This window comes from Pleurodeles waltl, chromosome 4_1, assembly GCF_031143425.1.
Source record: "Pleurodeles waltl isolate 20211129_DDA chromosome 4_1, aPleWal1.hap1.20221129, whole genome shotgun sequence".
NCBI classification, from domain to species: domain Eukaryota; kingdom Metazoa; phylum Chordata; class Amphibia; order Caudata; family Salamandridae; genus Pleurodeles; species Pleurodeles waltl.
In genome coordinates, this window is record NC_090442.1 from 8163317 (window position 1) to 8177695 (window position 14379).

The 14379-nt window shown below is 45.2% G+C and overlaps 1 protein-coding gene across 1 annotated transcript in view; it reads right to left on the reverse strand.

The window, feature by feature from the left end:
* Window positions 1–488: 488 nt before the first annotated feature.
* The window catches only part of LOC138287229 (zinc finger protein 436-like), a 33485-nt gene continuing 19594 nt past the window's right edge, over window positions 489–14379 (reverse strand). The window contains exon 2 of the mRNA XM_069227583.1: window positions 489–9816. Within this exon, the coding sequence (XP_069083684.1) occupies window positions 8375–9133 (759 nt within the window). The 5' untranslated portion in view covers window positions 9134–9816 and the 3' untranslated portion in view covers window positions 489–8374. The remainder of the gene's footprint in view (window positions 9817–14379) is intronic.

A 14379-nucleotide genomic window follows, 5' to 3' on the forward strand; every position in this document is an offset into this window, starting at 1 on the left:
CCTGGGGACTTCGCCCTATTGCTCTGCAGCTCTGGGATCCCAAGTGGGCAAAGGCAGCCCCTCGGCCCTCTCCGTGGGCCACGGAGCCACTGGAGCTGTGGCGGTGATGGCCATGTTGTTATGTTCAACCTGAGATCAGAAGGGGATTCATCTTCAGAAGTTTCGTGCCAGTACTAAGGATTGACCAGGCCTGTTCCAATGGCACCCCCAAGCAGAGTAACACCTCCCATGGCCAGGCTGTAGGGCTTAGGGGTTCATGATTTGAATCTTACTGTAATGGGGTGGTGGAAGGTCCTTTAGTGAACAGAAATGAGGAAGTGGTGATCAACATGTTCAAGACTAAAATCCTCTGGCTGAGTCTGTGGCCTCCACTTTAAGGGTTGACTGACCAACAGTGTTATACTGGGCTATTCACACCCATGAGGAGGACCCTAGACGTACATTTCAGTATTCTCTATTCATAAATAAGAAAATCACAGAAGAGTTGATAAAATGTAAGTCAGTGAATCAATCAGAATTTATTTTAGAATGAGTGTACATTAATGTACATTCCGTGAAATTGTTACATCAGTTGTACAGAAGAATACATCAGTGACAAAAATGCATATTAACATTACTTAATCAACTCATAAACAGTAGTAGGGAAACAAGGAACTGCTGCACCAAAAGTACAACATACATCTAATGTCTAAAAATTATTATACATTTGATTAAATATTCAAAGATTAACAGACTAACAAAGGAATTCATAGTTTAAAACACCAATGGTTAAATGAAACGAGCACAAATATGTTTCAGCAGCTTCCTCCAACCTACGGATGACATGAATTTTTAGGCTAAAGATATCAATTTATGACCTAAAACCCACATACTCAGACAATTCTTCTCTAGTTTCAGTATGTTTCATACTTTTGGCAATTATTATAGAACACTTGGGTCATGTTACTAAATATTTACAGCGTCTCACATTAGCTTATTTAAAAATTTTATTTTGATTTTAAGGGCAACAATGCATTAGCAAAAGCAGCTAGGCCATTTGCAATTCTGTTTTCCTGTTATTTGTCGTCTACTAGTCACAGACCTGGGTCTGATAGCGACTATGTTTACCTTCTTATTCTGTACTTACTGAAAGATAGGGACAGATTTCTCATCAATCATCTAGATATTTAAACTTATTCAAACATGCCCTCAGCCCAGGAGTGAACTCCCACCATGTCACGCAGGCAGATAACCATGTGACTAGGAAGAAAAAAGTGAATTACCAGTGGTAATGATATTTCTGCTTGATATTTGTATCTGCCTATAGTTTCATCACCTGTAGAATAACCTCAGGTGCCAGTCTGGATCCCGAAAGTTCAAAGTACTTACATCGCCTGTGGGAGAGAAGGTTTAGTCTGTATGTCAGCTTGAGAAGGGGGCATATCGAGAAGCACTACAAGTGGGCATAACACTCTAACTTTGGCCAATCCAGGTCATTAGATTGAATGGGGATGATCTTGGCGTACGTTCCACAGAACCTAAAGGCTAAAAAGTTCACCAGAGGAGTAACTCACTGACGGAGATGTCCTGGACTACCTCCAGCAGAATACTCCACTTCGATAACGTTGCTTGACGCGGTTTGCTCTGAAATTCAGAGATCAGGGCCTCATCTAGAAGGCCATACTGGCAAATTGCGCCACAGGAGCGTAATTTTTTTTTTACGCTCCGGTGGTGCAGTGTGCCATCCCATATTTACAAGGCCACGCAAAGCCACCTTGTGTGGCTTTTCATGGCCTTGTAAATATGGGCAACTTTCACGCATAACACTGCATGAAAGGGGCTTTCTATGGGTGTGGCTTTGGGTGTTCCCATGCAACACCCAGGGAACGCTAAGGAATCTGACGCATGCCCAGATTTACAAGACTGGGAATGCATCAGATTCCTTCACCACCTCAGAGGTTGGGCAGAAATGACGCAATGGGATGAATATCTTTATTTCTCCCCGTTTCTCATCTTTTTAAGTGTGCTGCATTCTGCAGCACACATAGAAGCACTTCTCTTGATTGTTTTTTCTTTTTTTTTAGGAAGGTGTCCCTTCCTGCACAAAAACAAGCATCCCCACAACGCAGGCTTCCTTGCACCATGGCGCAAGGGTGCCTGTGTTGCCACTAGGCAGAAGTTTGTGCTCCAGCGGAGGGGAAGAGGACAGAAATGCACTGTATCTTGTTGATACGGTGCATTTCTATCCTTTCCCGGTGGCACAGGGAAGTGGAGCACAGGTATTGTAAATAAGCCCTCTAGTTAGGTGATTACTGGTAAGCTAAATCCCTTGGTGTGGTGGCAAGACAAGTCTCAATGCTAGCAGGCAAAGGAGATGAGACCTTATTCCTCCTTGTTTATTGACATACAACATCGCTGTTGATTTGTCTGTCAAAATCTAGATGGAGCAACCTTGGATGGGAGGAGAAGGGCCTTGAGTATCAGCCAATTTGCCTGTCAACCCAACCGGTTGATATGGAGAACCTGTTCTTCCAGAGACCAGAGGTCTGTGATCTCCAGATCTACTAGGCGAGCTTCCCATCCTGAGGAGAATGCATCCATTACAACCATAGCCACAACTGAAAGGAGAGCGAAAGCCATCCTGCAACTCAGGTTCACCTCGTGCCCCCACTACACAACTTCTGCAGCAGCACTGGTCGGGGATTATGATAGAGTCCAACAGGTCACCCCCATACTGTAGCCACTGCATGTGGAGGCACCACCTGAGGGCCCTCATGTGCCAAAGTGCATGTGGGACTATGAGACCGGAGGAACTTATCAGACTTATGGGAGACCTCTGGGACTAATGTGCCATGATGGAAAGAGGGAACCAATTTTTGAATGTCAGCAATCTTCTGAGTTGGAGGAAAGGCGTGGAGAAGGATGTTGTCCTGCACTGATCTAATAACCTGGGGTCATTGGGAGGGATTCAGGTGGGATTTCAGCTTGATGATCAAGATACCCAGGTCGAACAGCAGTGCTACTCTTGGCTGCACATGGCAAGTCACCAACTAAAGTGATTCAACTTTAATTAGCCAGTCAACCAAGCACGGGACAATTGTGTGCCCGACCTTCGTAGATGGGCTGTAACCAGTGCCATCATCTTTGTGAAAACGCAAGGTGACAATGCTAACCTAAACAGGAACACCTCAAACTGACAGTGTGTGGAAGCCACTACAAAACACAGATACCTCAGATGCATCCGCATGATCGGGATGTTGAAGTGCGCATGCTGCAGTCAAGTGACGCCATCCATTCTACAGCATCCAAAACCAGTAACACTTGAGCTAGGGTCTGTCTCTTTTCTTTTTTGAGGAAGAAGTTCAATTCTCTGAGGTCCGGGATGAGTTGCAGAAAGCAGTCTTTGAAGAAAACAAGGAAGCTGACCATGTTCCAACTCTGATACCTGCACCACAGCTCTTTTCTGTAGGAGTACTGCCACCTCTTGCTCAAAATGCAAAGATAAATCCAGACAAGGGGAGGAAGACAGACATGGATGGGGGTGGAGCCTGGCGGAATGGAAGGGTGAAGCCTCCTTTTACAAATTTGGAGGACTCACTAGTTTGAAGTAACAGCCATTCAGGCCAGGTGAAAGGAGGCCAACCCCACCCCCTCATGCTGTGAGTGGGTTAGGATAAGTGACCTAGATCTGCTTTCCTGCTGGTGTGGGGGAGGAAGAGAAGGAAGAGGAGGTTTGCTGGATGGATCCATAGCCCTTTCCTCAGGCTCTGTCCCTTTACTGTTTGACCAGTGGATTTTGCTGCTGCTGGGACTAGAGCTGGTAATGTTGACATTAGGGAATGGAGAATTCCCTTAACAAGCCACGAAAATGCCAAAATTGGTGATAATGTCTCGTAGGAAGTGACAGCTGAAGTCAAAAGGAGCGGACAGTAGCTTTGCTGGCCTTGAACTTATCTAATACCAAATCCGACAAGATATGTCCAGTCAAACGGGAGGTCTTGGGGTTGGCCTGGACATCAGGGCAGAAGGCAGAAGTGCGCAGCCAGGCGTGTCTACGGATGGAGACAGAAGTCCCCAGGGCTCTGACTACCAAATCAGAAGTGTTCAGTCCACATTTTATTATATGGAGTGATGCGTTCTGACCATCCAGGACCACCGCTAAGAAGTGCACTCTCATTTACTCTGGCACATGAGGCACAACAGTTTGAGCCCTATCCCATACGGCATGCGTGTAGCACGCTCGCAGACAGTTTGTATTTAAGAACTTCAATGCCATGCTTTCTGTTGAAACAGTAATTTCACCCCAGGTCGCCAGGCACTTACTTTCTCTGTCTGTGGGGACTGTTGGGAAGCTACCAGCCCACTGTCATGATGATCATGACTCATGGTTTACTAAGCTTCCAGGTGAGGATGGAAGAGAGAAATGGAGGGTCTCCTGTGGCAGAGTGCTAGTGGTGTGCCGTGAGCCTGTTGGGGTGGAGGCTGGTTTCTCCCAGCGCTGGATCCAGAAGGGCATCAATGAAGGGCAGTAATGGTTCAGCAGTAGGCTCCGCCCGCACGAGGACCTCCATGAGAACGTTAGTTTTAACTTCGACTACAGGGAGTTGAAGCTCTAGGACCTCATCGCCTTCTTTACCACCAAACAGAAGGACATCACTTTCGGTGATGGCAGCCCAGCTGGAATGTCCATTTCCATCCCTGGAGAGGTGTCTAACCTGCTTGAAGAGGCAGGCCCACAAACTCTTACCCTTAGTCATTGCTGCCCAAAACGTATACATTCAAAGGGTCTGAATCCGATCTGAAGAGGTCACAGATCTTATTTCTATATTCTTCTTCCTCCAACAGTTTTTGTGCTTTCCTCCGTGACCTGGTCAGAGGCACAACTTCAGGGATCGGCACTGGAAGCGGACGTAGTGGCAGCATCGGTGGAAGCGGGAGTAGTGGCAGCATGATGGAAGCGGGAGTAGTGGTAGCATCGGTGGAAGGGCGAGTAGTGGCAACATATGTGGAAGCTGGAGTAGTGGCAGCATCGGTGGAAGCTGGAGTAGTGGCAGCATCAGTGGCAACTGGAGTAGTGGCAGCATCGGTGGAAGCTGGAGTAGTGGCAGTATCAGTGGAAGCAGGAGTAGTGGCAGCATTGGTGGAAGCGGGAGTAGTGACAGCATTGGTGGAAGCTGGAGTAGTGACAGCATTGGTGGAAGCTGGAGCAGTGGCAGCATTGGTGGAAGCGGGAGTAGTGGCAGCATTGGTGGAAGCGGGAGTAGTGGCAGCATCAGTGGAAGCTGGAGTAGTGGCAGCATCGGTGGAAACTGGAGTAGTGGCATCGGTGGTGGTGGGGCTGACCATGTAGCAGGCTGAAACAGCTTGAAGTATCCAAGAGCTGAACTGAAGGATGGATGAGTTGTTGTTGGTCCAGATGGGATGGAGAATAACAGCGTCAGAGCCAAGGGCCTAAACAAAGGGAGCATGTACAATGCTTAGGCTTGAAGGAGTGCCAGATGGTACTGATGCCCTGGCAAAGACTAAGTACATCCCATAAAAAAATGTTGTCGGATCAGAACCTGGACCCTGGAATTCATACCTGCCAGGAGGGAGGGCCCCTGCAGCAATAGATCCAGGAAGTTCAGGGATGGACCAAGTGGAAGTCAAAGCTCTTCTGGGCCAAGTCCAGTGGAGTAACCAGAGCAGGGCTGGTTGGAGAAGGAACCACTTCCATGACAAATAACTGTGGTTCCAGAGCAGATATACTGGGGGAGTCAGAGGACATTGAGCAATGCTTCTCGTGCTTTCCCCTCGCTCTACCTGAAGAGTAGAACGGCTGTGACCTGGAGCGAGGATGGAAGCAGTGTCGACTGTGCTTCTCATCCGTTGCCCAGGGCATGAAGAGCTTCACCTCATGGTCCTTGGTAGCCTTAGGGTGCATGCTCTGGCACAGGACCTGGAGTCGTGGTCCGAACTGAGGCACCAGAGGTAGTGGGGCTCCGTTATGGGCACCTGACCCTCACAATCCCTAGAGGGTTTGACACCTGGAATAAGATTTTTTGTATACAATTAATCAAAACACAATTGTTCAAAAAAGTATACTTAATAAAACAACCTTTTAAGTTGTAAAACTAAACACACAAAGGTTACAGTTTCGCAATAAACTAAAATGCTAGTGCAGAAACACAACAGGCAGCAATATCGCCATCAAGCAACAACTATGATGCTGTGTATACTTCTCAAGCATATAAGATGGTTTCAAAGGATGACAAGAGGGGGTCTGCGGCAAAGTGCTGGTGCAAACCAGAAAGCAGCAGCAGCAGCTGGGTAACTTGAAGAAGCAATCTAACAAGATACATCACCCGAAGATCATCAACCCCTAATCTCTTGGGAGGAGAAATGGTACAGCACTCTGAAAAATTTCTGTTTCGAAAACTCAAGACTCTTCGAGAAAGCACGTGGCGGATCTGCGCCAAAGGCACAGAAAAAAAGGGAACAGATGTGCTTTTTTTCCGGGGTGAGCGCTATATGTCTTGGGTGATGTCACTGGATGTCACTTGCGGTGCCGATGCAAAGCCTGCGACACCTACAGGCAATATGATGGCTTTGAAGATTTCAGATCCAGACTGGTGCCTGAGGATTATTTTATAGGTGCGGAATCTGCAGGTTACTATCAATCAGAAGTGGTCTCTCTTTAGTCAAAGGTGCGGAGACTCTCACAAAACCTTCAATATACGAAAAACGCCTGCATGGACAAATCTCTGGGGCATAGATGTGCTGTGCTCACTCTGGTATTTAGCAGCAAGTAACATTTTTTTTTTCTAAATTCTAAACGTGACCTCGTCCCAAACTACCACTACTAGCTGTTGGTGATGATGGTCGGCAGCAGGGACTCAGCACTTTGTTAAAATTAATTCAGTGGAATGCATACGTTTTTACCATCTTTGGCTACTGAAGATGTTTCCTTTTCTTACTACTGACATGCATATTTGATTGCTGAATTCCATCCTTTATGCAAGGGGTTACAAAGTGGCACAATGCTTGCATTGCATCACTTTATAAATCTTTGTACGCCGCCTTAGCGTAAAAAAATCTAAAAAGACACTAGGGCTGCGCAAGGGGCTTGTAAATATGCCCCTGAGTACTTGAGGGTTCCAAGGATGAAGCTGTTGGGCACCACTGGGGAAGTGCTACTATAGTGAGTACATTTACAGACGGATGTGATGATGGAAACGAGCATCACTTCTCACATTTAACTACTTTCCCTTCTACTTTTTGACAGTGTTCTCTGGCTGCTGTCACAGAACCACAAATGCTGCATAAAATGAAGAAACACCACAATCAGCTACAAAGATTCCACAGTGTGCGCTTGTTAAATCGGTTCAAGTGTGTTGGGTTTATGGGTTTTATCACTAATCCCTACAGTTAGCTGAAAATACCCTTGTTAGTCTAAGCATTGTTCACAGTGTTTACACAGGTAGCGTGATCCGGTGTGCTTGGATGTTTTTCTTTAGATCTCTACTTCAATGAATAAAAACCAACACAGTATCTTGTTTTAGTCGGCACTGTGCCAAAGTCCCAATGTGTTTCGTGCTATTTCATGTCTTTTTCTTATCTGTGGAGAAATGAGCAATCGTTGAGAACAGACAATTTTATGATTTTATGGATATTTGCTTTTTTCATGCACAGGGTGATGCAGAGCCTTGCAGAGCCACACCGCGCTGTCTTCGCACCAAAGTGATAAGGTAAAACTTCCAGCAGGATAAACCTAGTCTTTCATCCGGCCCGCGCTCCATCGTGATCAGCCTGAACTTGTCCCGGTTTGGTGCAATTAGATACCCACAATTGGTGCTTTTTTTTACTAAAACAAACATAACACTGATTCTCCTGATTGGATTTTTGTTGTCATGGCATTAGCTTATTTATGAAAATATCCTCTATTTTTCTAAATTGGTTTGGGATTCTTATTCTTCTTGTGTGGCATTTTCACTTTATTACTCTTAGAGTGTTACATGAGTACTTTACACGTTGCCCATAAGTTAAGCTCGACTGCTTCACTAGAGGGTTAACCTCAGGCTTATTTGGTCCCTTTTGTGGTTCAGCCTGACAAAAACTGTGATTATTATTAGAACAGGATTGTCACCCCTTCAACAAATAATCCTATTTCTTACAGACACTTTTATAATCCTATAAAGATCCCTGATTTTCTTCATTCTGAGTAGTCTGGTCTTCTAGCATCTGCTTTTTATCACCTAGTATTTGAATGTTCCATGTATTTGTAATGTTATCACTTTCTGTAATGCCTTCATCTCACACAAGACTGCACTTGTTTGCTCCTGTGTGTGTCCACAGATGGGTTAGTATTATTGTTGTTGAACTGAAATTCTTGCCAAATTTGCTGCATCTCTATAAATTATTTCTCTGTTTGGTCAGTGATGGTGTGTGTTCGCTGATGTGTTTGTAGTGTTGAGAATCGAGTAAAGCTCTTCACGCATTCACTGCACTTGAATGGCTTTTCTCCTGTGTGTATTCGCTGATGATTCCTTAATGTTGATGCGTCACTAAAGCTACTTCCACACTCACTGCATTGGTATGGCTTTACCCCGGTGTGTGTTCGCTGATGTTGTTGCAGGGTTAATAAGTGACTAAAGCTCTTCACACATTCACTACAATGGTATGGTTTTTCCCCAGTGTGTGTTCGCTGATGTATTCGTAGGTGTGATAACTGACTGAAGCTCTTCACACACTCATTGCAATGGTATGGTTTTTCCCCAGTGTGTGTTCGCTGATGTATTCGTAGGTGTGATAACAGACTAAAGCTCTTCCCACATTCACTGCACTTGAATGGTTTTTCTCCAGTGTGTGTTTGATGATGTCTTTGGAGGTCTGATGATTGACTAAATCTCTTTACACATTCACTGCATCTGAATGGCTTTTCCCCCATGTGAATTTGCTGATGCTCTTTTAGGAGTGCATATTGACTAAAGCTTTGCACACATTCAGTGCAATAGAACAGTGTTTCTCCTGTGTGTGTTCGCTGATGCTCTTTTAGTGGTGATGACAAACTAAAGCTCTCACTGCACATGTATGATTCTTCTTTCTTGGTTGGTGTCTCTGGGTTGGGTATATGTTTGTCCACTTCCCACGACTGTGTTTCCTGACGGGCCAACATGCTTGATAAAGCACTTGTACTATTCTCTCATTTCCTATAAGAGCTGATATTTAGGACCTTTGATTTCCAAATTAAAAATAAAATGCAACGGTCACTAAATTCTTGCCACACACACAATACGTGTCAGGCTTCTTTGTGAGTGACGGCGTCTTTAGAATAGATAACAGTTTCTGACAGTTGTGATTAAAGATTAATCTTCCTTCTGGTCGGTACAAAAGGGGACTGTAGTCTGTATTTTAAACAGCAGAACCCCTCTTACCTTCACCCTTCAGTTGTTTGTCTCCACTCCATTGTGATCTTCTCCGGTTCTGTGGTTTGGCCAGAAAGAGTTTACAATACACCTAGAGCACTGAATGATGGTCTGTCATCATTTTAGGAAGCAGAGCACTGCGGTAACCAGTTCATACAGATCTATTCCAAGCTGGTGCTTTATGAGGGTTGTTGCCTTAATTTTCTAGAGTTAATTTCTTTGGTCGTGTGGCGGGAAGGTGCACACCTCAGACTTTCACTGAACTGCCGTTGACTGATTCTTCCAGGATCTGTCAGTTTATGTTCAGACTCCTCTCTCTCTGACTGCACTGATGTTTACCGGAATACTGTAACAAATTGTTTCATACAGCTGTTTTGCAGATTTCAAGTATTACCTTCATTATTCATAATCATTTTGTGCATTCAAGGTGTTCCTGTTGATTGCAAAGAGATTCAAAATTAATAAATGCAAACATAATGTACTGTGAATACACAATATTTATCTGGCTGTAAAAGACATCTCTTCTTTGCTATCTTTGAATCGTACCAAAGGATATTTCACCATACACAGATATTTAAATAAATGCTCTGTTGAATACGTCTCATTGTATTTACTTCAGAAAAGGAGGTGATTTACTGTTCACAGCGCAACTCAGTAAAGAACGGGCGCTCAGGGAGCCCACACATGCTACAGGTACAGCTTTAGAAGATGCACATGGACAGGATTTCATTTATACAAGAACAGACTGTGGAAAAAGAGATGGAGCAGGATATGCTGCTGATACTTAAGTTTCAAGAAGTGAATAACAAAGATAACTCTTCAGGAAGTATACAACAAAGGTAACTGCATTCACAAACTTCAATGCTTTTTTTGTTCGCTTCGTATCAGCTTAAGTGCCAATTCATGTCTTTACCTTGCTGTTTGTTAAGTAACCTTTGCCACTCTCCCATTCCCCCTCTGGTTAGTTCAAGCATTTCAGGCTTCTTCTAACCTGAAAAATTAAAGCATTACTGTTCTTTGAGGGGGATTTGTTTTTGCCGTAGCATCCATATTTCTCCCTAAAACTAGTGCCTGGTTCTGGCCCAAACACATTATAAAGAAAAGAGATACTTTAGTTCTTCCTAAAGAAAATAAAGTTCAGACCTTGTTGCATACCCAGCTGCAGCTCCTTCCAGGGCTTTAATTGTAAAGCAGAGCGAGGGGTTCATTGCTATGTCATGCGTTTACATTATGCGCGCAGATAAGGCAAACAAACATTGATTCATAATTTAATATTAATTAACAATATCAGTCATTCAATTTTGATAACAGAGAATCTATGACAACCAACAATTTACTTGACAAATCCCCGCATCCTCCATATTAATCATTTTTTCCTAAAGCACCACAAAGCACAAAATACCAATGATATCACCTGTAGAACCACAAAGCAGCGCTGGTCAGATACACTAACCAGGTTTGCTGTGGTCACAGATTTTACCTCCTGGCTTTAGTCCTTCAAATTCCAACTAACCACAGGAGTACACTTCGAAAGCCCCCCCAGGACCTCAGCGGAGGCAATTAGAGACTTACGAGTTGTTTAGCAGAGTCCAGCTCAGGCCCAGTTGCCACTGATCAACTGGAAAGTTGCAGAAAGGTTTTTTGATGGATCCCTGCAGCTTGAACAGGAGGTCAGCTTTATAACCCTTGCAGTCCACTTCTTTGTCCTGGGTAGAAGAGCGAGAAGGCCCAGTTCTCTAGGGATCTTCTCAGGCAGGGAAGTTTACCATCAAATTGAAGTCTGAAGATTTCTTGACAAGAGTTCTTGAATTGTTTTTCTATCTGCTTAGATGCAATAATGTAACCCAGTGGTTTCCTACGCAGCACACAGCCTTGCTAGAGTAAAAATGCCTTTCAGATGTTTTTCATTGCACTGACATATAGAACAATAAACCTTTAGATGTCCTACTTTTAAATGTGGTGTACTATACCTTATGGGGAATAAGGCCTAAATAAGGGGGTCTTATTCATATTTATAAGGAAAGCAGGACCTGTCAAAAGGTGTTATTTTGTTGAGTCGAATTTGCAGTTTAAAAATGCATGGCTAGACTAAAATGGTAAGCCGAGAGACCTGCTTAACAGGGCCACTGCAGTGGATGCCCCAATGTGTGCCGAGACCAATGGTAGCATTTAATTTACAGGCCCGGGGTAGACTTTGTACCATATACTAGGGACGTATGGGAAATTGAACAAACCAATCTGGTGTATACCAATTTTAAAGTGTGGAAAGGAGGAGTAAAATCACTTTACTACTGGTTGGCAGGGGTAAAGTGCACTAAGTTTTTCAGCGAAGAGTTACTCCGCCACGTAGACACAAACTATCATAGACTGATCAGCACCCTGTTCAGGCGATGGAATGTGGTCAATTTTCTTCTGCAGTGGAACATGTCTGTTCTAGGCTCCTTTGAACCTATCTGTACCCCTGTCACCGCCCTCCTGGGCTACTGGGCAACACTTATCATCTTCAGACATCATCTGTGAGGCTTCCTCTGTGATTCCACTAAGGAGATAGTACCACTACGTCCAACTAGGTGGTGCAGCCCATTCTGCCCCTGAGTCACATTTCTGTGCTCAACCCAGAAAAACGTCTGTCCCCAAAGACAGTAACCAACAGAGGGCACTGACATCAGTGTCAAGGGCCAGGCCAGGTAAAAGTTCCAGTCTGGAGGCTTTGGGCAGGCCCCACCTCCAGGCCATAGTCCCTCCCATTTTCCTGAGGTCTCCCTGGCCTTTTAGGTTTCTCATAGTGGGGGGTGGGCTACACCCTCAGATGGTAGACACCCTCCTTCCACTCACAATGCTTCCATCTCAGGGGTGGTGGCTTCAGACTGATTTCTCACCCAGGGCCTGTGCCCCGAGTCCAGGACTTCCAGTAGGAGGAACAGTCCTCCTCAAGGGTGACGCAGGTCTACCTAGAGCACGTGTCCTGTCCTCTGTCTCTGTGACAGCACAGGTAGCACACCAGGTCAAGAGTGGCATCACTGTAGACAATCATAAGGTGCTCTTCTCTAGCAGCAATTAACCAGCTCAGATGTGATGCACAAACACTCACAGTACAGAGTGAAAATATAACTTGATTTAGATACTTCAAATAGATCCCTTAGTCAAAATATAGTGTTTGTATCACAGTATTTAACCGCAATTCCACAAATTCCACGTGTTACCCATACATGAAGGTAAGAGCAAGTTCCACCACCCGCTCTGCGCAGCCTGCAATGTTTTACCCATACAAGAAGGTAAGAGCATTTTCTACTGCCCCACCCGGCCTTCAATGTTTTACCCATACATGAAGGTGAGAGCGTGTTTCAACCCCCCCACCCCACACAGTCTGCAATGTATTACCCGTACATGAAGGGAAGTCCATACAGTTATGGCCAGTCACTGAGTGAGGCTGCTTTGAGTGGTCCGCTGAGTGAGGCTGCTTTGATTGGTCTGCAACTGTGCCTCATTCTTGCCTACTCCATAAAGCTTTGGGAACGTTAGAGACAGAACTTGCCTATAGCAGGAAGGAGAAGGCTGCTAGAGAAAAGAAGATGGTGTAACGTTCACTTTCAGATGCTACTGATTATTACCCCATTTTATATTCTTATTGTGTTGTGTAGTATTTAGTTTTGCTGTGTCATTAAATACTTTATTTTCATGTAAAAGATAAGCACTAGGCTGCACATCATGTTATTGCGCCTGATGGATGATTGTTGACTTCTGTATCTCGGCACCCCCACACCACCTCCCTGAGAAGCCTGTGACTGCTCAGCCTTGTTGCCTTGGGAATAAAGTGTGGTAAGCTTTGTCCAACTTCCAGAGCCATCTTAGGACGGACCCCAGGATGCCAGTGATAAACAATCACACCCACCACGGCTGGGGTCCGTAGCCGATCTGTGCTGTGGCCCCCAAATAGTTAGTAAATGGTGGAATATCTGCAAGTCCCATCTCCAACTGTCTTGAACAGAACAATATGTTCAATTTAAACCCAGCATTACCTGCGCGGTACAGTAGCAGATACAAGCTTCGTGGGAATTAGACCTTGACGTCAGTCAGTTAAAGAATTTGGCCTCATTATGACATTGGCGGTAAATCCCACTTACCGCCATGCCGACTGCCACTAACATAGCGACCTCGCCGTGGATATCCGCTTACCATATTATGACATACACATAACAATCCGTCAATATACAGCCACACACAAAAGTCCACCAGCCCAAAGGTTAGTAATAAACTGGTGGTATCAAAACACACACTGTTAAGCCAACAGAACTACGTCCACAACATTCTGATCTACGAATCACCACGGCGAACATTTAATGGCGGTAAACCAATGGCACTACATACCGTACCTGACACCTATACACACACACCACACCCACACACCCACACCACTATAAAACACATACCCACATTACCCACAACCCCTTACAACTACAAACAATTTGCACAAGACTGACACCACGACCACAGACAAGACCGCAGCCACACACCACCATCACCTATACACCACCCACGCAACCCACATCACACACCGCAACACACCATCCTACACACCCTCATCCACACCACTCACACTACACTCATGGCACCACAACGACACCCCAGGTTCTCTGAGGAGGAGCTAAGGGTCATGGTGGAGGAAATCATCCAGGTAGAGCCACAGCTATTTGGATCACAGATGCAGCAGATATCCATTGCTAGGAAGATGGAGCTATGGCGGAGGATCGTGGACAGGGTCAATGCCATGAGACAGCACCCCAGAACAAGGGACGACGTCAGGAAGAGGTGGAACGACCTATGGGGGAAGGTGCGTTCCATTGCAGCAAGACACCAACTGACTGTACAGAGGACTGGCGGTGGACCCCCACCTCCTCCCCCACAACTTACAACAAGGGAGGAGCAAGTCTTGGCAATCATGTATCCTGAGGGCCTGGCAGGAGTAGGAGGAGGACTGGCCTCTGGTAAGTCAACT